The 23,154-nt window shown below is 45.9% G+C and overlaps 1 protein-coding gene across 4 annotated transcripts in view; it reads left to right on the forward strand.

The window, feature by feature from the left end:
- The first annotated feature begins 1,141 nt into the window (after window positions 1-1,141).
- TSPAN31 (tetraspanin 31) overlaps window positions 1,142-23,154 on the forward strand; it is a 36,437-nt gene continuing 14,424 nt past the window's right edge. For 2 of the 4 annotated variants that reach the window (XR_014788112.1, XM_084836839.1), the window contains exons 1-2: window positions 1,142-1,327; window positions 10,359-10,526. Coding sequence is in view for 2 of the 4 variants with exons in the window: in XM_084836839.1 (XP_084692965.1) it covers window positions 1,265-1,327; window positions 10,359-10,526 (231 nt within the window). In the remaining 2 variants the exon portion in view is untranslated. Of the gene's footprint in view, window positions 1,328-10,090; window positions 10,527-23,154 lie in introns of those variants that run through there. The other 2 variants (XR_014788111.1, XM_084836837.1) reach the window with 1 other exon arrangement.

Raw genomic sequence — 23,154 nt, forward strand, 5'->3', positions numbered from 1 at the left:
AAGTTGGTAGAAGACACTCTGTGCCACTGAGGCAACCTGAGACTCAAGTGACAAACATGGCTCAAGGAGAACCCCCAGGCTACGAACCTGCTCCTTCAGGGGGAGAGCAACCCCATCCAGAACAGGTTGAGCACCCCCTATCGAGCCAGAAGAACCACCCACCAACAGCATCTCAGTCTTGTCTGGATTGAGTTTCAGTTTATTAGCCCGCATCCAGTCCACCGTCGCAGCCAGGCACCGATTTAGCACATCCACACCCTCACCTGAAGAACATGAAAAGGAGAAGTAGAGCTGCACGTCGTCAGTATACTAATGACAACGTGCCCCCAAACTCCTTATGACCGCACTCAGCAGCGTCATGTAGATGTTAAATAGCATGGGGGACGGAACTGACCCCTGTGGAACCCCATACTGGAGAATCCATGGGGCTGAGCAATATTCCCAAGCATCACCTTCTGGAGCCGACCATCCAAGCAGGAGCGAAACCACCGCAACGTCCCACTCCCAGCTCAGACAATCGTCCCAGAAGGATACCATGGTTGATGGTATCAAGAGCCGCCGAGAGAGCAAGCAGAATCAATCCGGTCCCACTGCACTGCCCCTGTGTCTCTCCCGACACGGGTCATCATACAGGGCGACCAAGGCTGCTTCCGTGCCAAAAAAAGATAAACAAAAAGGTCCTTTCTTCCTATCTGAACGTCTCCACTCTGATCAGGAAGTAGGCTCAACTGATGAGCAAAAAACTATTCGGGGCGGGGGGGGGAGGCACCACTATTTCGAAATACTGTAATGAAAGGGAGCATCGAGACCCGACCTAATTTATTTTAAACATTTTCTATATACTTCCGCCACCTCTTCCCCCACATAGAAGACTAACCAAAACCGGAAGTGAAGGTGAAAAACTTAAGTTGGTGGGCTGTTGTTTTTTGTTTTCTTTCTTTACTTCACTTTGGTAACTACAGCTGCACGCCTCCCCGTTCCAGTACCCGGATGGGAGAGCATTAATCCCCGAAGAGGGAGCCCACGTCATGGGCGCATGCGCATAGGGTGAAAGGGCAGGCGAGCTAGAAAGGGAACTCGCCGACCCGGCGGAAAGCGGCGGCGGCTACGCGCAGGCGCGGCGGCGGCTACGCGCAGGCGCGGCGGCGGAGGACTGGGATTTAAAGGGGTAGGACCAGCGGCTGCTGCCCCTTTGGGGGAGGGGGTGTTGCGTCGTTTGTCTTGTCTTTGAGGAGAAGGGGCGCCGCTGTTCCTCCGTGGGAAGATGGTTTGCGGGGGCTTCGCCTGCTCACGCAATGCGCTGTGCGCGCTCAATGTCGTCTATGTGGTGAGTGTGGCGGTCGTCTGGCTCCCCCGTCCCGCTTGGCTTAGTAAGAAATGGAGGGTGGGGTTGATGTGGGAAGGAGGCCTGGGAGCCGCGGGAAGAGATATTGTGGGGGGGAAGGCAGGGCTGTCTGGGGGAGGAGGAGGGCCTTGTCCATGGCGGGGTAGCTCTGGGCCTTTGGGGTGAGCATTTCAGTAGGACGTGGCTGCGGGCAGAAGAAATATGCCCGGAATCATGTTCTGGCGATATAATTGTAGCTTCTGGTTGAAGTGGGGCGCTGGGGTTGAGGCAGCAAACCCCTCCTTTTTTAAAGATACGGGGTGGTGGTGGATGGGAGGGATGACTTCAGCTTCTCTATCTACAGCAGCCCCCTTCAACCTGGTGCACTCTAGGTGTGTTGAAGTACAACCCCCATTATCCTCAGCCACCATGGCTAGCAGATCTGGCAGGGGATGATGGGAATCATCCTCAAACACATCTAGAGGGTGCCAGGTTGGGAAAGGCTGATCTAGGCTAATAGGTGAAGTGGAGCATGCTGGAAGAGAGGATTATTCAGTGACTGGGTTTTGTGTGAGTGGGGGGTGCTCTGGTATTGTTAGGAAGAGAAGGCTGAAGGGTGTGCCTGTGTGTCTCTATTTTTCTGGGATGTGATGGGGAGGGCTGTGGTGGGAGTGAACCTGTCATGGAAGGCCTGGAAAATGAGTGTCCTTTAAGTGGAAATATAGAATTGTGTTTAGCAAAGGTGGCTAGATTCAAGGATGTTGTGACCAGTTTGATGTGCTGTCAGATTAGCACAGGAAGGGGAGCTTGAATGGTGCACACCTTATAGAAGTGCTGACCCATTTTAACAGGTGCCCTGGGTGGGGTGGGGTGGGGGATCCTCTTGTTGTGTCTGTTGTTTTCTCATTGCCCCACATCTGGTTGTAATAGTATGTGTCTTGTGTTGTCAACACTGCTGTCTGTCGTCTCTCATAGAACTGGCCAGTTTTTCCTCAATGCAACTTTTTGAGTGAATCTTTATTATCCTTGCAAGTGTGGAACAACACTTTAGGGTGTTCCTCTGACTACTGGAAACTCCCTCTTTATTTACTTCCTAGTTTCTTGCTTGGATGTTATCAGGATTTGTCAGTAAGCGACAACAAAGAAAAAAAGTTCAAGTAGGACCCAGCTAAACTGTAGAAAAGCCTCAATCTTTTAAGGATGTCAGATATGAGCAGTAACTTGAATGGATAGCAGTGCGGTATTTCTGTAAGGAAGGAAAGAGTAGCAAGAGTATGGAGTTGGTCAGAATCTGCACCTGATTCCATGTTCATAAGGCTAACCCACAGGCAAATGGCATTGCTTTTTTCACTTTCTTCATTCTATGTAGAGGTCCCTGAAAGGAGGAACAACTAGAAGCTCTTGCTTTTAAGGAGAAGATGTCCTAAATGTATTTATTGCCTTGAACACTGAAAAATAGCCAGTTAGGTAATAGAAAATATTGGCCAGAAGGTCCAAGAAGGTATGTATCTAGCTGCTGTTGCTTCTTTGTTACAGAGCTGTAGGATGGAATCTGCCTGACAACGCTACTAAAAGTAGTGGACATTCTAGGAACAGATGGAGAGGCTTATACCAAACTGCTAGTGGAAAGCAAATATGCAAAGCCCTTGATATGAATGTATCTGGAAGTACCACGCACGCTCCTGCTTTTGACTAAGATAAGAAAGGTCCTCTTTTGATAAGCTTGGGTGACATTTTACAGTGTATCAACATGCTCAGGCACATTCCTGCACCAAGGATACAGAGTTGGCTGTGTTACAAACAGCTTTATTTGACCAAAAAGCATGGAATCCCTGAAGCTGACCTGCTGTTTTTCACTTCTTGTTTGTTGTAGAACATGGGTGGGGACCCTGCCAGGCAGTGCTGGCTCCATGTTTTTGAGGGCCCTTGAGCTTCATGATAGGGTGGGCAAATCTTGGCTCCCACCTCAGTAGCCTTTCCCTGATTGGGAGAATGTTAAAAGTTGGAAGGGGTCTTGAAGGCTATGTAGTTCAACCACCTGCTCGATGCCAGAAATCCAGAGCTAGAGCATCCCCATCAGTTGGCAGTCCAGCCTCTGCTTGAAGTTCTCCAATAAAGGAGAGCCTGCCACTCCCCTAAGTTCCATTGGTTCCACTGTTGAACTTCTCTTACCATTAAGATGTTTCTCCTAATGTTCAACCAAAATCTACCCTTCTGTAACTCTAGCCCATTAGAGCTAATCCTGCCCTCTGGGATAGGAGAGAACAAATATTTGCCCTCTTCTATGACAGCCCTTCAAGTATTTCAAGAGCTTTATAATGTCTCTTAATCATCTTCTCCAGGCTAAACATAACACCTTTCACCTTTCCTCATAGGTCTTGTTTTCCATACTTCTGAACAGCTCTGTTTCCCTCCTCTGAATCTGTTCCAGTTTGTCTATATCCTTCTTGAAAGTGTCCAGAACTGGATACAGTACTCCAGCTGAGGCTGGATGTTCAAGGGGCTTCATATAAGTCAGCAGAAGTCATTTCCCCATATGGAACAAAGAAGTTCACTGCTGGCAGCTGGAAAGCATAGCATCCCCTGAGCTGCTCCAGTTCCTGTTGCCTGCGTGCTGTAATGGCTGCTCCTCCAGTCTCATGTGATGCTTTGTGCTTGGAAGGCTGAGGGGAGGTTAAAGGGATGAGCTGGTGTCATTCAGGGAGTTGAGGGCGTGTTTGTGTGTGTGTGTGTGTGTGTGTGTGTGTGTGTGTTGGGGAGGAGGTCAAGGGGCTTTGCACCAAGAGATCCTTTGCCTTATTTCTCTTCACCACAGGCTCCATTTCAGGCTGGGCTTGCAGTGTGGGTGTCCTGCACTGGAAGGTCAACATGACCAACAGTCATACAAACAACATCTCATACTTTATTTTATTTATTAAACTTATATACTGTCCAAGTGACAAATGCCCTTGGGCCACTTTACAGTCATAAAAAAACAACAGTACAGTAACAACTAAAACAAATATAACAATGAAAATATCAACTTAATAAAATATTAAAACAGATATTAAATACAGATATTAAAAATATTAAAGAACCAGCAGTAAAGATAACAATCAGAGCAAGAAATTAAAGATAGAGGGAGCAATCGTATGGCCACTAGACACTGTCTAGAGGGCCATAGGATTTTTCGGTTTCTGGTAACCGAGGTCAGAGCCACGGTTCTGAACACGGTTCCCAGAAACCGCTCTCTCCTCCCCCTCGTAGCTAGCACAGTTCTCTCTGCACCACCTAGGTCTCCACACTTGGAAATGGAGCATGGAGATGGGGAAAAGGGGGCGGTCCCAGGAAGGGGAGGAGACCGCGGATGCTGCATTACGCAGCTTCCTATGCACCATGTGGCCTCCTTCCCTTCTGCTTCCCAAACCCATGGCTAGACAGCTGAAATCAGCCATCTAGCCAAAAATGCAGGGTGGCCAGAGCACAGAGGCAAGGATCACCTCTATGTTATGGCCGCCATGCGTTGGATACTCAGCAGCCTCCGAGTTCGGAGGCTGCCGACTATCTCAATAGGCTTGCACCCCAAGTGTCTGTTGGAAGAGGAAAGTCTTAACATGACATCGAAATGTATACTGTGAAGATGCCGGGAGGATCTACCTTGGAAGGGCAAGATGGGGGGGGCTGTTACAAAGAAGGGTGTTTCCCTGATACCCACCCATTGCACTGTCGTGGGTACTGGTAGCCAGGGAAGAGCCACTGAAGATAATCTTAACAGTTGGGCAGGAACATCTGGGGGAAGGCGCTCCATCAAGTAGACTGGTCCTAAACTGTTTAGGACTTTAAAGAACAGTACTAACACTTTGGATTAGACTCAGTAACTGACTGGCAGCCAGTGCAGTTGACACAGCACTGGTTGCCAGTGCTTAATACATATAACCTGCCCTGTAGTCAGAGGCATAAGGTGGGTAATAAGCTTATAAAATCCCACCCAATACAATTTTTAAAAATAGATTGCTAAAATCTTTTGTCCACATTTCTTCCAAAACAATAGGAAAGATGGATACACTGGACTGTTGGATTGTCAGCCAAGCTGATACAAGTTGCTTAAGGTGCAATCCTGAATGCCTTTGACATTCAAATATTGATTTTGCTACAGTGGGAAAAGAAACTGGAGTGGTCTTATTTTTAGATACATTTTCTTGGGATGGAGCTCCAGCTTTTAATACCGTCAAATTTCAGCAAACTAGCATTGCCATTTGAATACATCTCTTCCAGGTATTGAGTGAGCCTCCAGTGGGGAATGGTGGACCACAGTGGCGATTTGGAGGGCCTTTTTCGCTGGAAGTGGCTTAGTACTTCTGGCTAGCAGAGGAGCATGGGGCTGGTTTTGCTTTCACCACTACAGGTGAAAGCAAAGTGCAGGACTCGTAGATTGTAAGCAGGGTTTGTCCTCTTTATCTGCTGTTATTGCACAGCCACGGATGTTTTGAAGGGCTTTCCAGATATTACTATTACTTTTCATGACAGGACTGAATGGTGACCATTTACTTATTCAGGAGAAAGGAAAGGGGTGCACTGAAGGGCACCACTGAGTTGGGGGCTAAATCACTTTCTCACCCTGACTTGAAAATCAAGCCTGCTCCTGTCTGCATAACTCCACCTGAGGTTCATCTGCAGAGTCCCATTTTGGATTCTTTTCTGGCCACACTGCAGTGCAGTGGAACTTTGGGAAATGGCTTTTATTTTTATATATACAGATAATGTGTGGTAATTAAATAGGCAATGATGACTCTGGCTTCATAATGGAGACAGCCCCTTTCTTGTTATGGCAAATGCGGGAATGTATATCTAGGGATGTATTTCTCCCCCTCACCTTTCCAGATTGTTTTTTTTTTCCCCTTGTTAGAGTGCCTTGTGCCTGCAATATAGGGTGCCTGCAGATGTACACAATTTGTGGTGAGCCTTCTAGGGAAGTGCATTTACCATATTTATGACCCATGTGTTTGAAGCATGGCTGAGTACAGCACTGACCCTTGTGTCAGTCAGAAACTCTGCTCCCTCTTCTGTGAGCAGTTTTCAAACTATAAAAGAGCAGGGGGAAGCTAAAATAGACACAGGCTCAGCTGTTCCACCTGGTTCCTTCCCCTCTGCCCTTGGGGGAAGTGGTGGAGGGAAGGGATTGAGCACACAGCCAAGTTACTGGCTACTGAGTTGTCAGTCATTGCGGGAATAAGATGAGATGACAAGCAATGGGAACAGCCATAGTGACCTAATGAGAACTTGGGGGGCAGGGGGGAGAAGAGGAAACAGATACTGTTCCAAAACAATGCTATGTATCAGAGGAGGCAGAAACAGCCCTTATATAATTATATTGTATATGATGTAAGCTGCTTTGGGAATCCTTCTGGATCAAAGGGCAGGATAGCAATTACTGCAATAAATAAAATATAAAATAAGTACAGAATATTTGAGCAGATAAAATGCAGTTGCACAAAAACAACAGCCCCCAAAGCATGCAGACCCCCTAACATGTATGCATGTGTGTATGTGTGGGCGGTGAGAGTTAGTTTTCAGTTCAGAGACAGGTGAAAAGTCTATGGGCAGGGAAGAGAAGAGCAAAAATCCTTGCATCTGCTCCTCTTGGCAGGCACCGAGACTGTACACAACCTTAGAATGCTTCTATGTTGGTAGTGTGAAGTGTTCTGGCTCGAAGTGCAGCATGTTCCTCTTGCTGTGGATGAGTGTTGGGATGATGGACCATATGTATTTTTTTATCAGGGATGTAACATTTTAAACAAAAATAGCAGAATAACCTCTGGGAAGATCACTTTTTGAAAAAGGGCCAAAATCTATATTCAGGCAATGCCTTTATTGGGCCAACCAAAACGTAACAAAATAAGTGTGCAAGCTTTCAACTTCTCCAGAATTCTAAATCAGGCTAGGTGGTAAACAAAGCAAGAGTTGGGAGGGGTGTTGGCTGATGTTGAAGCCAGGGAGTGTGCACTTAGTTACAGTCTTAAGATGGATTTTGGGAGGAGATAGTGGACATTCAAATTAGGCTCTACTAGTTGCTCTGATGCTCTCAGGTTGCACCTAGGCCTGCTGCATTGAAGAAATAAATAAAGGTTGATTCCCCCATTTTTAAAAATATAAAACTCAGCTGTTACCCAGGTCTGTCTCCATCCTTAGGTGAAACACAGGTTCCTTGGTAGGTGGAAAACAGAAGTAGAGAGATACAAGACAGTTCTTATATTCATAAAGCTAGAGTTAATTTTAGGTGTTGTACTAGATTAAAAAAAAGTTGATGCGAGCCAAATTGGGTAACTTTACCTAGTAGTTGGAGGAGATGTCTTCTCAGAAAATAAAGTCCCATCTTCAGGTGATATGAAATCCTCTTCTTCCAGTGTAGGATCCCACTGCTGAATAGGTAAATGTGCTTTCATAGTCTTAATACAGCCAATAAAGCATCAGTTGCCTGCAGAGCTGCTACTAACCATCATGTTTTTAAATGCTCCATCTTTCTTTATTGTCTGACAGACCAAAAGTAAAGTAGAAAAGTTCCTAAAAGTTAACCACCAATTTTGAAATCAAATAGTACCAAGCAAACAGAATAAGACATTGAAAGGAACAGAACCTGGAATGGAGCAGTTGAACAGGAGAGCTACCAACTTATGTTGCAAATGCTCTTGTGTATCTATATAAGAATATGGTAGTTTAAGGCTGGTTCCTAGAGATCTACCAGACCAATTTTGCTCATTTTTGTTTTAAGCTGAAGCTTGAGCAGTGTAGACATGCAGAAAATTTAGAAACTTCAAAAAAGTTCAAAGCTTGAGTTTTAATAGCCAAACAGTATGTTAACAAGGATAGCCTCTCTGCCAGAAGCAAAAATGGCATTTCTTGCTGTTACTGCATTAACAAGTGAAACTTATGTGCCAGAAACAAAGATGACGGGTCCCACTGGTCGGTTTCTGCCTCCCTCCCCTGCCTCCATTAAAAATGAAAAGCCCATCCTGGCCAGAAGCAAAGATGGCGCGACCTGCCGTCGCCCTTTCAAAAAGAACAGCCTATCTGCCAGATACAAAGATGGTGGCCACCGTGGCATTTATCCATCCTCCCCTCAAGCTCTCTAGATGCTTCGTATGCACACACCTGACCGGAACTTAATGAGGGAAAACTTTATTGTTATAAAAATAAATGGGGAAGAAGGAGGAGGAGGCGGCAGCAAGATAATGTAGGTGAATTACATGGTGGGGCTATCGCCTTACTCAGATAAGGGCAAATGCGGCCTCCTGGAGATGAGAGAAGAGGCCTCACGGTTGCCCTGGAAACCCTTCACACCCTCCTCTGCCCCGCTTCCCATCCACCCCTGAAGTGAACAAGAAGGGGGGGGGATATAGTTCACTAATGAATAGAACACCATCATCTCCCCCCCCTCAGAAAAAGAAATAAATGGCAGTAATGCCCATTGGAATCTATAGCAAGCCCCACCCCCTGCTCCCAGTGCCCCTGATCTCCTCAGCCTCCTATCTTTAAATGACCCTGCCCCCTTCAAGAAGGGGCCTTCTTTTCCCCTCTCTATCTCTCAGAGGGTGTCCCGGCACCCACATCCAACCGTCTTTCCCAAGGAAAGAGAAGCCTCTTTGACCCTTTCCTTTTAGGGTTGGGATCTTGGGTCCCCCATCACGTCCCCATTGTTGCTGCTTCCCTAATTCTATTTCCCAAGTGTCTCTGTTTCCAATGGTGCCTTCTTTCAAGCCAGCCTAAAACAATTTTAAAATAATAATTCTTAATAATAATAATTGCTGAAGTCAAGTGCACAGGCTGGGAAACAGCACCCCCTCAAAGGCGCCACTTCCTCCTGGCTCTGCTCCAATCTGAACTCGGAAGGCACATGGAGCAGGAGCAAATCAGGCCAGGCTAAGCCAAGCCGCTTCTTCTTCTGTGGAGTCGAGAGCGCATCACTCGCATCATCTGCCGGTACACCAACTTAAAAAGTCCAACTCCTGTCAGGCTTCCCAACAGGTGGGATTTTCTTATTGCCCAGCACTACCCAGAATTCCAGTTTGCGGTATGTTTCACCCTCAGACTACTAGTGCCCATGGCAACATGGGCTTTACACTAGTAGGAGTAGAATGTCCTCTATTGTCGCATTTTCAGGGCAATGACAGAACTGAAAATGACTTGCTATGGCTTGTCTGCCCTTGCTTAACTTTATATTTCATGAGCTTGGGGGAACTGTGAATCATTTTAAAATAATTAACATTTACCAAAATAATTACCAAAACAGTTAACCTCTTATATGGGTCCATGGGCCAGTACAAGCTTGCCAAGTAAGAATGTCTTGGTGTGTATTTAAGATGGCCTAAAGTAGACCACCAGTTGCCTTCTTAACAATTCTGTTGTACTTGCATATTCTTTTACCTATTTTTCTTTAAGTTGTGCTGGGTTTTGTGTTATGTGTTATCTATAAAATAGAGCAGTAGTAGAAGGGAAAGAGTATGGTTTGTGGAACATCGGTGAGTGCGGTTTAGAATATTTTGGTGGCCAACAGGAAGCTAGAATAAACTGCCTCCAATTGGCTACTGGAAGTTCTTTCCAAATCTGAGTCTTAGAACTAGATGCGTTTCATCAAAATCCATTTTTAAAAACATTTTTTTACATGGTGTAGGCAGCCATTTTGCTTTTGGTTCCAACAAGCCCTGGTACATTGCAGTGGAAGCCCTAGAGATGACCCAAAAATAAAATCAAACTGCAGATGATGGAAAGCCTCATCCACCAACCTGCAGAGCTGAATGGCTATTACTGTAAGCAGATGTTCAGACCTGAGTTAGATTAAACTGGTTTATATCCAAAGCATGCTGGTTTATGGATGGAACGGTGCGCTTGTGCTCCAGTAGGAGAAATGAAGAATGCAACTACTGCACAGGACAAAGGGGTTGGGGATGTTTATGAGTGCACTAAGTTGCATAGGAAGGAAATGCTAGGGGTGCAATTGATTTCTGTGTTTCTGACCTACATTCTTCCTCCCTACCCCCAAATCCTTCTTGCTTTCCAGCTGGTCGGGCTGCTGCTGATTGGCGTGGCTGCCTGGGGTAAAGGTTTTGGCATTGTTTCCAGCTTCCACATCATCGGAGGGGTCATTGTGGTGGGTTTCTTCCTGCTTCTCATCGCCATCGTGGGGTTCGTCGGTGCTATCAACCATCACCAAGTCATGCTCTTCTTTGTATCCTTTTGTTCTGTACTGCTGGAGAAGTGGGGGGGGGGTGAGGGGGCTGTCATTGCCTCTGTCCTGAAACCTGCCATGCAAAACCTGACACTTGATTATCTTGCCGTGCTTTGCATTGGCAAGACCAGACCTCACATGCCTGGCTAAATTATGGCATAATGCAGCCTTCCCCAAACTGGTGTCCTCCAGATGTGTTGGACTACAGCTCCCAGATTCTTGGTGTTGTAGTCCAACACATCTGGAGTGCACCAGGTTGGAGAAGGCTGGCATAGTGTTCATTTGTGGGAGCTAAAAACTTTACTTGCCAAGGCAGGGGTATAATGTTATTTTGGTCTCCATTTGTGGGCTCTTTAGGGAGTGGGGAAAGGAGATAGAGGCACACATACTTGGTCTAAGATGGTTATGGGATTTTACTCAGTTTTCTTTGGGACATTAGGGACTGCCAAAATAGATACTATGTTTTTCCCCTTCGTTGAGTCCCATAGTTGGCGTTGACAATGTGTCTAGTTCACCCCTCAAACACTTACTGAAACTTGAAGTGTGATATGATACCATGGTGTTATACATTTCCCCATCTTGTTGGACATCTTTGTATGCTACAGGTGGGGAAACTTGTAGCATGATGGCATCTTATGTTGTATTACGCTACATCAGCCTTAGAATGTAAGAACATAAGAAGAGCCCTGCTGGATCAGACCAAGGGTCCATCTAGTCCAGCATTCTCTTCACACAGTGGCCAACGAGCTGTCCGCCTGGAACCCACAAGCAGAACACCTTGCTTTGGAGTCGAGAGCGCATCACTCGCATCATCTGCTGGTACACCAACTTAAAAAGTCCAACTCCTGTCAGGCTTCCCAACAGGTGGGATTTTCTTATTGCCCAGCACTACCCAGAATTCCAGTTTGCGGTATGTTTCACCCTCAGACTACTAGTGCCCATGGCGACATGGGCTTTACACTAGTAGGAGTAGAATGTCCTCTATTGTCGCATTTTCAGGGCAATGACATAACTGAAAATGACTTGCTATGGCTTGTCTGCCCTTGCTTAACTTTATATTTCATGAGCTTGGGGGAACAATGTACTATTGTTCATTTAGTTAAAATTGCTGGGAGGAAAGATGTATGGCCTCCTCCTCCCCTTACAGCCACCCCTATCCTCTGTTCACTACTCCTAGAAGAACTATGCACACAGAGCTTTCAGAGGCATAGTAAACACTGCCAGGAAGTATTCCAGAACCAAGTTCTGAGCTGCCTCCTCAACTTGTTTTTGTCAGAAGCCTGGAACAGAATTCAATATTAATACTAAACAACATGAGCGGATAGTTCTGTTCAAAACAAGAAATAAAATACTATGCCCTGTACCACTGTAATGCTATGCACAGTCAAGAGTGAAAGAGCCATTACATTAATTGTGACTTCAGAGTGAAAATGCATATGACTGAAAGAAGGCCTACGAGGTACACCACATAACCAGCTGATGTGGAGTAAGGATTATGACCAGAGGTTCTGTTATAATGGGTGATCTTTATAGGAAGAAATGATTGAAAAGTTGCCCTTGAATATTTGCAAATCGCAGGCTTTAAAAAAAAATCTGGCCCAGCAAGCACAAAAAGGAGAAATTTAACCAGGAATATGTGTTCTAAGGCAACTTATCAATGATTGGAAGAAAGGCGGGGAGGGGAAACCCATTTCACACACAGGAAAACTGAGGCAGCAGGCAATTGAAGTCAGTGCTCAGTATGGGTTACATAATCACAGAGCTTAAAACGATAATTTTGACTAGCAAATAGAAAACAGGAATTTAGCCAGAAATGTGTGTTCTGAGGTGTTATTTTCCACCACCAAAAGAAGGGAAAGGGTAAAAACAGACTGAGAAGCACCACAAAATGGAGGCCAGGCATGGGCCTCTATTCATTACCTAAGGCAAGCATAAAGGTAAAAGGTAAAGGTGTCCCCAACCAGTTGTGTCCGACTCTAGGGTGCGGTGCTCCTCCCCGTTTCTAAGCCGAAGAGCCAGCGCTGTCCGAAGACGCTTCCGTGGTCATGTGGCCGGCATGACTGAACACCGAGGTGCACGGAACGCTGTTACCTTTCCCGCCAAGGCGGTACCTATTTATCTACTTGCAATTTCTTGCTTTCGAACTGCTAGGTTGGCAGGAGCTGGGACTGAAGACGAGAGCTCACTCCGTCACACAGCACTTGGGTCTCGAACTGCTGACCTGCTGACCTTCCAGTCTGCAGTTCAGTGTCTTAACCATTAAGCCACCGCGGCCCCAAGGCAAGCATAAGGGAGGACAAAAACACCTCCAATTTAAAAGCAGTTCAGACCCCCACCCCACCCCAATTTATCCAGAATAACAGCACAGAGAAAGCAATTTCTGGCAGAGGCCACTTATCAATGATTGGAAGCAGCGGAGGAGGGGGGGAGCCCATTTCACACACAGAAAAACGGAGGCAGCAGGCAATTGAAGTCAATTCTGAATTACATGATCACAGGGTTTGAAATAATAATTTTTAAAAACAGCAAATACAAAACAGGACAAATTTAGCTGGAAATATATGCTCTAACACATTACTTTGCACCACCAAAAGAAGGGAAAGGGTATGAGAAGCATTGTATAGCACCACAAAATGGAGGCCAATTAATTACTTAAGGCAAACATAATGGAAGACAAAAAGGCCCCAATTTAAAACCAGTTCATACCACCCCAGCCCATCCCCACCTCTATTTATCCAGAGTAGCAACACACAGAAAGTGATTTCTAGCAGAGGCCATGTAATGATTTTTTTCTTCCCCCAGTCATTGGGAGTGGGGGAGATGGTGTGAACAAGATGGGAACAAAGATTTTTGTTGCATTTTGCAACCCAGCAGCACCTATGAATTTCTCCAGACACCCAAATCAGAGACTGGAAAGATTTTTAAATGAAGAACATACCAGAATAATTATGAAAAAATAAACAGTGATGGTCTGGTCTCCTCTTCCCCCGCCCCGCGTGAAGAAGGGTAGAGCAGAAATAAAGCAGATACTGTGCCTCAGTCACTCCACCCACTCCATTCAACTGGGCTTGGACTACCCAACACACCCACAAGTGGCTCTGATTGGCCACTGACTGGCCAGCCAACCACCTACTCCATTTACTGGCCAATCTATTAGCCAGCTTTCCTCTGTGCACCCTCCCCACTATCGCCCAAAAGTACCCTCCCTTGCAGAGAGAAGGGGTCATCTTTGATTGGCCAGCTCAGGCTAACAGCCTGAGCTGACCCTATTTTTTGTGGCACTTCTCTTAATTAGGGGGCCAGCACTGCCTGGCGCTGGGCACTAGGCAGACTCCAAAGCCTTTCCAATCCAGGAAAAGGCTCTAGAGCAGCAGAACATTCTGAGCATATGTGAGCATAATTTTCGAAATTAAAAAAAATGCTCTCCTTGTCTTGGCTCATGTGAACGGCTTGCATTTTATTAAAATAAAATAATGCTTGCCTGGGGGCCCCCCCTGCTATGTGGGGCTTGGGGCAAACTGCCCCCTTGCCCCCCACCCCCGGGCAGGCCTGTTCATGAGTGGCCCTTTAGCATGTGTGATCCACTCCTAGGAATGTGTACTTGGAAATACTGAATTCAATGGGACTTACTCCCAGATAAGCTTGTATGGGATTGCACCCTTAACATATAAAGCTGCTGTAAGTTGCCCTGATGTTTCAAAGGTGTAGAGTGGCCTGAGTGATTGACATAGTATTATCAGTTGGAGAAGCTAGATTGTCAATGATGCCATTCAAAACCAAATGAAAAATTACGTTCCTTGAACTGGGGATGGTAGGTTTTGCTGCAGACCAGAAAATTGAGTCCCTCCAGTAGATATAGAACTGACAATGAATCCGAAAACACATAATTATAGAGTTAAACATCATATTACAAAACGATAATGCATGTAAACTGTAGACACAGGGTCTAAAAGTAACGTTAAATTATTATTTAAAGCATTTTTTATCCTGTTCTTCAGCCAGAAACACCCCCAACGGCTCCCAGAGCCGATTACAAAGATCAGTAATAAGACAGTCCCTGCACTCAGGCTTACAGTTTAAAAGATACGACACAAAATGAAAATGGGCTAGGAGAGAGGAGGAAAAATCCAAACCCAGACACTAGTTTTTAGTTACAAAGTTCTTGTGTGTTTTTTTCTAGCAGGGAAGCAAGCACCCTGAAGCTGCTCCTTCCCTGGTGAATGGATGGAGTCAGGCCAGTATTTCCCTAGCCATGATGTTCACCCTGGGTGGCAGAGAAGAGGCCTCTCAGTGGCCTTCAGCCCCCTGGCTGATGGCAGAGAACAAAGTATAACCCATGTATCAACGATACATGTACTTTTTAAAACTGTAACTTAAATGGCATAAGGAAAGTGTTCAAGATGTTATCTTTAAACAAGCATTAGAGCACATAGATCATCTTCCTTTTCATTGTTCTGGTTGTATGTGTGTGGGGGGTGTCCTTTATTAAATGTTCAGCAGTTTGTTGCCCCTTCCCCTCCACCTCCCTTTTTCCTGGCAAATGTGAATAAATTGCCATACCCACTATGGGGGTGTTGGATGCCAGAGCGCAGTTATACAGAAAGCTTAACGATAAGCTGAATTTTGCCATGTTCACAACTGTGGAAGGGCTTTGCTTTTTCATATTGATTTAGGCAAATCCACTTTATAGCAACCCTTACTGTACAAAAAATAGTACCCACTTACCTATAGAGACTTGCTACCGCGGTGGCTTAGTGGTTAAGATGCTGAACTGCAGACCGGAAGGGACAGCAGTTCGAGACCCGAGTGCCGCATGATGGAGTGAGCTCCCGTCTTCAGTCCCAGCTCCTGCCAACCTAGCAGTTCGAAAGCAAGAAATTGCAAGTAGATAAATAGGTACCGCTTCGGCGGGAAAGGTAACAGCGTTCCACGCACCTCGGTGTTCAGTCATGCCGGCCACATGACCACGGAAGCGCCTTCGGACAGCGCTGGCTTTTCGGCTTAGAAATGGAGATGAGCACCACACCCTAGAGTCAGACCCAACTGGTTGGGGACACCTTTACCTTTTTTACCTATAGAGACTAGTAATGAAATCTCCTTTTTACATCTCCTACCTGATATAGCAGACAATATGATCTTATGCCAGCATCTCCTATGCCAAGAGTGTGCCATAAATGTAAAAAGGATTTTGGGTGGTACTGGATTTTCCTAAGCTCATTGGAATCCACAAAGATGCCTATAGGAGGAAAGTCTGACTGGCAGCTGTCATGTTAATAAGAGAGATGCTGCACTCTACAGGATATGATGAGGGAGAGTAGATGCAGTCTCAGCGAAAGTAGTGTGGAAGAGAGAAAATAAGTGTTTAGTTGGTAAGGCTCTCTTTTGGAAAAGGGCCCTAATCAAAGGAAGACTCAGCCTGTGACCTGCACTTGGTGTTCTAACTGATGGAACTGTGTTAACTGGAAATGGTGTGTGTGTGTGTGTGTGTGTGTGTGTGTGTTCTGAGGAGGAAAGGGAAATGGTTTTAAAAGGAAATTTAAATTCAGAGCCTCTCAAGGACTTGGATGGTGTTCATATCTGGAAGCTGTTGGCAGTTCTGTCAATACCACAAAAGCTGAGTGAGGCCTTTCAAAAGGTGGCAAAGCAGTGGTCAGTCCATGTCCGTGCCCCAAGTGCCATCATCCATTTTGTTTCATCATGGGGTTGCAGCATAGATTAAAACAGAATTTTTGCCCTTGTGGATTTCTGAATGGAATTACAGACAGGATGTACTTGAGGTGGGTGGGGTATCAAACCACTTCTTTCTTAGCTCAGCTCAAAATGGGGAAATGCTGATGTTCTCGTAGTAGTTACTGTAAGGCAGTAGGAAATACTGTAAATGCTTCTAACTGTTAGGTCCTCTAAGGGTCTGGTAGTAAGTATTTCACGGATACAAATACATAAGATAAATATCCCATTCTTGCATGGGGCTCTCGGTGGTCTCCTATCAGATTATTGATCAGGTCCATACCTTTTTTTTTAGTTTCAGTGACTTCGTAGCATCAGGCACTTCCACACCATCAATAGACTCCTGGCCACTAGTTTTTAGGGAGGATGTGTAACCTCATTACTTGACTACTATAAGGCCAACCCTTTCTTTGGGCTCATCTATAAATTACGCCTTTGGTTCAAGAGAGCAGCAGTGTCCCAGAGAAAAGCTGGTACCTTTTTCTCCTGGAATGAGTGAGGGGAATAAGCAGTATTGGCTACTCAGCCTGCACTGGTCCCAGGCTATTAATACTTGTGGATTGATGAGGACCATTTCTGATTAGGGGAGGGACCTATAGATCAGTGGTGAGCACATGCTTGGCATGCAGTAACCCCAGCAGTTCCATCCTTGCCACCTCTAGTTAAAAGTAGAGTGTGATGGAAAAGATTTTCTCTGCCTGAGATTGCCACCAGTCAGAGTAGGCAAAACTGGGCTTGATGAACAAATAGTTTGACCCAGGATAAGGCAGCCTCATGTGGTCCTTTGACTGAAGCATCCCATGCACCTGGATTGTGGGGGTCTGAACTCAGAAATGGCATTCCCAAACCTTCAAAGTCCTCAGGACATATCTTTTTATTTTGCCTTTATTGCCATCTGGCAAGAATCTACACTCCTATAGAGGCTATTCTATACACACTTACATTCCTACACATTGCATATATACACATTCACATCTGTTTTCATATATTGACTCCAATTTATATCCCACCCTTCATAAAAATCCCAGGGCAGGTAATTAAAAACAGTCAATTATAAAATACCCCCCCGCAAAAGGCTCTAATAAAACCAGTAAATAAGCAGCAGAGAAAACAATCAATTGTAGATCCAGTCTTATTCACTGCAGTCGCAGCTAACCACTCATAAATGCTTGGGTAAACAAATTAGTCTTAGCCTGTTGCCAAAATGTTGGTAAAATTGGTGCTAGGCATATCTTTTTGAGAGGACATTTTAAAGTTGGGGCGCCACCACGGAGAAGGCCCTATCTTATGTCACTACCTGATGTACATTCCCCATTAGTGCGATAATGAGATGGGCCTCCCCCACAGAGCCTGGGAATGCTGATACAGGAAAAGGCATTTCTTCAGATAGCTGGGTCCCAAGTCATTTAGGGCTTTGTAGGTCAATACCAGCATCTTGAATTCGGCCCGGAAACAGGTAGGTAATCCATGCAACTCTTTCAGAGATTGGTATTATATGATCACATAAAAAATACACACGTGTCTGTTTATCTGCAGGTACTTCATCCTGCAGGAACCCATCACCAGCTGTTGCATTCATTGGGTGGGATTGTGTACATAGTTTTCTATATGGAAGTAAGTTCCAGGTAGGAAACCTGTCCTGTGCAAAGAAGTCTTAAAGGAGACCTGATTCTTGAGCTGAGGAAGCAGAAAACAGGCAGTGGAAGGGATCTCAGCATTCCTTTGTATGTTTGATATGATGGGAAATTGGTGTGGGATGGGGCTCTGACTGCCATCCAACTAAAGCAGTGGTAAAGGCATATTGGTCCTGTTCAGACATCACGCTAAGCCATGATGGTTAGGAGTTTTGCACTAACTATGTTGGCTTAGCATGATGTCTGAACAGACATCTGTCCCAACCATAGTGGTTTATTAACCATGGACTAACCACGCTCACTAACCAGTTGCTGCAAGATGGTTAGTGGGCTTTACCGTGGCTTAGCATGATGTCTGAACAGCCTCTGTGGTTCATTGATAGCTGGCATAGAGTTCCACTGCAAGAGCGGCCAAAGAAGGAGTAGCCACCAAAATGGCCGACAGCACCAAGCACCAAAATGGCTGACACCGCAAAGGCTGCTGGGGTGCATGGCCACCCATCTGGAGGACTGCGGGTTCCGGTGGGAGGGAGGGTGGTTAGAGAATGGTTAGTCTAATCACATTGCGGAACGTGGTTACCTGTACGTGTGGCAGTAGCAATCGCAGTGGTTAGCAGTAACTACCATGGTTAGCCTAACCATGTGTGTCTGAAAAAGGCCATTGCCTTTAATAAAGCATTTGGAGGCTTCAGACAGAACAAGAACCCCTAACACATTGCTACTCCTTACCTTGTCTGTTTCCCGCCTCCCAGCTGAGCAGAGCAGAGCAGAGCAAGCTGCTCCAGCTGGTCCAGGGACTACAGAAGCAGGCAAGCTCCCAGAGAGCGAGCGAACAGAGCGAGCGTACAGGGGGAGCAAACAGGAGTTGGCCAGGGGAGTTCGGCAGGGGAGGTCAAGGGGGAGGCCCCTAACATTTTTTTTTAAATTATTATTATTATTATTTTTTACTAACTTTTTTTCATTTATTTGTCTTGTAACACACACTTCCACACCAGTGGGACTCTGCTTTTAACCTCTACTGAGTAGAGGAGCAGGCACAGGCTAGTCTAGAACAATCACAAAGCTAGACACAAAAAGGGAAAAGAGGCTATGGAAGGACAAGACTCTCCAGTGGTTGTGACCTGCAAGGTGTGTGCAATGTTTGTTTTCTTGCCTGAGAACAACTTGGCCTACACCTGCAACAAGTGCAAGTTGATCACGCTGCTGGAGGAAAAAGTAAGTGGACTGGAGCGGCGACTGTCAACCCTCCGGGGAATAAGAGAACACGAAGAGTTCTTGGACAGAATGGGGGAACTACAGCAGCAAAGGGCAGACCAGAAGCTTGAAGAGCAACAGCAAGATGAGGCAGTGGGAAATGCTGAGGTGAAGAAAAATGGAGTAGAGGATACTCCTTGGAAAACGGTGACAGTTAGGAGAAGAAGAACTAGACGCCACTCTACACCAGTGGAAGCGGTGGAGCTGTGGAACCGATTCCAGGTACTTGCAGATGAGACTGGAGGACAGCCTGCAGAGGAAGAATCACAGGGGAACCTGCATGAGAGTGAGCAAGAGGCTAAAGGTCAGTCAAACAGAGGCGATGAAACCCAGGCCTACAAGAAGAAGAAGAGAAGAGTGGTAGTAGTGGGAGACTCCTTGCTGCGTGGGATCGAGACCCAAGTATGTCGCGAAGACCCATGGACTCGCCAGGTATGTTGTCTCCCGGGAGGACAGATTAGAGACGTGACTGAAAGGTTGCCTGCACTCATCAAGCCCACTGACAGGTATCCCTTTCTTCTCATCCATGTGGGAACAAATGATACCGCCAAGCGGAGCTACGAAGAGATCACGTCAGACTTTGAAGCTTTGGGAAGGAAACTCAAGAACTTTGGGGCCCAGATAGTTTTCTCATCCATCCTTCCAGTAGTTAGAAGAGGGATAGAAAGGGAACGAAAAATACTCCGGGTGAATGACTGGCTACGAAGGTGGTGCCGACGAGAGAGATTTGGATTCTGGGACCACGGGCTATACTTCCTGGAAGATGGGCTGTTGGCTAGGGATGGGTTGCACCTCACAAAGGCTGGGAAGAATGTGTTTGGCCACAGCATGAAGAACTTCATCAGGAGGGCTTTAAACTGAATCCTACGGGGAAGGGAGATGTAATGTTGGGGGTAACAATGGACGTAGGCGCATGCACTGCAATGGAGAGAACAGCTCTGATAGCGCCCAATAATAGTCTTCAGACACAGGTAGGAAGAAAGCCAGACTATGAAGCACATGGTCTTCGATGTCTATATACTAATGCCCAGAGTATGGGAAACAAACAGAACGAACTTGAACTCTTAATACAGGAGGGAAATTATGACTTGATAGGTATAACTGAGACTTGGTGGGATGACTCTCATGACTGGAATACAGCAGTTGAAGGATATAACTTGTTCAAAAAGAACAGGAGGAACAGAAAGGGAGGCGGGGTTGCACTGTATGTGAAAAATACATATCTCTGCACAGAAATACAGGAGGAGGAGCTTGGTAGCCCCATCGAGAGCATCTGGGTTGAAATAAATGGAGCAAAGAATAAAGGGAATGTGGTGGTCGGAGTCTACTACCGGCCACCCAATCAAGGAGAAGACAAGGATGAAACTTTTGAAAAGCAAATAGCCAATGTTTTAAGGAAGCATGATGTAGTAGTAATGGGGGACTTCAATTTCCCCGATATTTGTTGGGAGACAAATTCTGCAAAACATGGCCCCTCCAGGAAATTCCTGACTTGTGTGGCGGATAACTTCCTCCTACAGAAAGTAGAGGAAGGAACTAGAGGATCGGCTATCCTTGACTTGATCCTAACCAACAGAGATGACTTAGTGGAGAAAGTAGCAGTTACAGGAACTCTGGGGGAAAGCGACCATGTTGTACTTGAGTTCTTGGTTCTAAGGGAAGCAAAAGCCGAGTGTACTCAAACGCGTACCCTGGATTTTAGGAAAGCTGATTTTAATAAACTCAGAACAATGATCAGTAAGGTCCCATGGCAAGCAATGCTAGCGAGAAAAGGAGTCCAAGATGGGTGGGAACTTTTAAAAAAGGAAATTCTCAAGGCACAATCACAAACAATTCCAACAAGAAGAAAAGGTGGAAGACAACAGAAGAAGCCAATGTGGCTTCACAAAAAGCTTAGGGATGACCTGAAAACAAAAAAGGACACATATAGGAAGTGGAAAGAAGGCCAAGTAACAAAGGAAGAGTACAGGCAGGTAGCACAGAATTGCAGGGATGGCGTCAGGAAGGCTAAAGCGGAGAACGAGGTGAGGTTAGCGAGGGATGCTAAAAACAACAAAAAGGCTTTCTTCAGCTACGTGCATAGTAAAAGGCAGAGGAAAGAAATGGTTGTTCAGCTATTAAATAAGGATGGCAAAATGATAACAGAGGACAAAGAAAAGGCAGAGGTGCTCAATTCCTACTTTGGCTCAGTCTTCTCCCAAAAGAGGGTCTATGAGCCCCCTGGCAAAGGTGAAGTACAGGCTGAAGGGGCAGGATTGCAGCTTGAGATCGACAGGCATATGGTCAAGGAACACCTCATTACTTTGTATGAGTTCAAATCTCCAGGGCTAGATGAACTGCATCCTAGAGTCATAAAGGAACTGGCAGAAGAACTCTCAGAACCGCTGTCTATTCTCTTTGAGAAATCATGGAGGACCGGGGAAGTGCCAGATGACTGGAGGAGGGCTAACGTTGTCCCTATCTTCAAAAAGGGTAAAAAGGAGGAACCTGGGAACTACAGACCAGTCAGTCTGACATCAATCCCTGGGAAAATTCTGGAGCAGATCATAAAGCAATCAGTCTGTAAGCACCTTGACAACAATGCCGTGATTACTCGAAGCCAACATGGATTTGTCAAAAACAAGTCCTGCCAGACAAATCTGATCTCATTTTTTGATCAAGTCACCTCCCTTGTAGACCGTGGGAATGCTGTAGACATCATATACCTCGACTTCAGCAAAGCTTTCGACAAAGTGCCCCATGATATCCTGATGAGCAAACTAGCTCAAAGTGGGCTAGATGAAACAACGATCATGTGGATCCACAGTTGGCTACAGAATCGGACTCAAAGAGTGCTTATCAATGGGACCTTCTCAAGCTGGGGAGAGGTAACGAGTGGGGTACCGCAGGGCTCAGTCCTGGGCCCAGTGCTCTTCAATATTTTTATGAATGACTTGGAGGAGGAGGTGCAGGGAATGCTGATCAAATTTGCAGATGACACAAAATTGGGAGGGATAGCTAATACTTTGGAAGACAGAAACAAAATTCAAAGTGATCTGGATAGACTGGAGTGCTGGGCAGAAAACAACAGAATGGCATTTAATAGGGACAAATGCCAAGTTCTGCACCTAGGAAAAAGAAACCAAATGCACAGTTACAAGATGGGGGATACGTGGCTCAACCACACTACGAGCGAGAAGGATCTTGGAATTGTCGTCGATCACAAGCTGAATATGAGCCAACAATGTGATGTGGCTGCAAAAAAGGCAAATGCTATTTTGGGCTGCATTCATAGAAGCATCGCTTCCAAATCCCGGGAAGTACTAGTTCCCCTCTACTCAGCACTGGTTAGGCCTCATCTGGAGTACTGTGTCCAGTTCTGGGCACCACACTTTAAGAAGGATGCAGACAAGCTGGAGAGGGTTCAAAGGAGGGCAACAAAGATGATCAGGGGACTGGAAACAAAGCCCTATGAAGAGAGACTGAAAGAACTGGGCATGTTTAGCCTTGAGAAGAGAAGACTGAGGGGAGATATGATAGCACTCTTCAAGTACTTGAAAGGTTGTCACAGAGAAGAAGGCCAGGATCTCTTCTTGATCATCCCAGAGTGCAGGACACGGAATAATGGGCTCAAGTTACAGGAAGCCAGATTCCGACTGAACATCAGGAAAAACTTCCTGAGTGTCAGAGCAATACGGCAATGGAACCAATTACCTGGGGAGGTGGTGGGCTCTCCCACACTGGAGGCCTTCAAGACGAGGCTGGACAGCCATTTGTCAGGGATGCTCTGACTTGGATTCCTGCATTGAGCAGGGGGTTGGACTCGATGGCCTTGTAGGCCCCTTCCAACCCTACTATTCTATGATTCTATTCTATGATTCTAGTCCTGGCTGTACTAGAAAGGAGAGGGTTGGCCAGATGTCAGTGTTTGTCTGCATCCAATTAGGGAGCTTCTCTTTCACTTTGAGACCCCTAAGGGGACTGCTGGATTGTCAGATTTAATACAATACAATTCAGTACACCTTTTAAGTACT

This window comes from Heloderma suspectum, chromosome 2 (genome assembly GCF_057233095.1).
Source record: "Heloderma suspectum isolate Gila_16-S chromosome 2, 16-S_ref, whole genome shotgun sequence".
Taxonomy (NCBI): Eukaryota; Metazoa; Chordata; class Lepidosauria; order Squamata; family Helodermatidae; genus Heloderma; species Heloderma suspectum.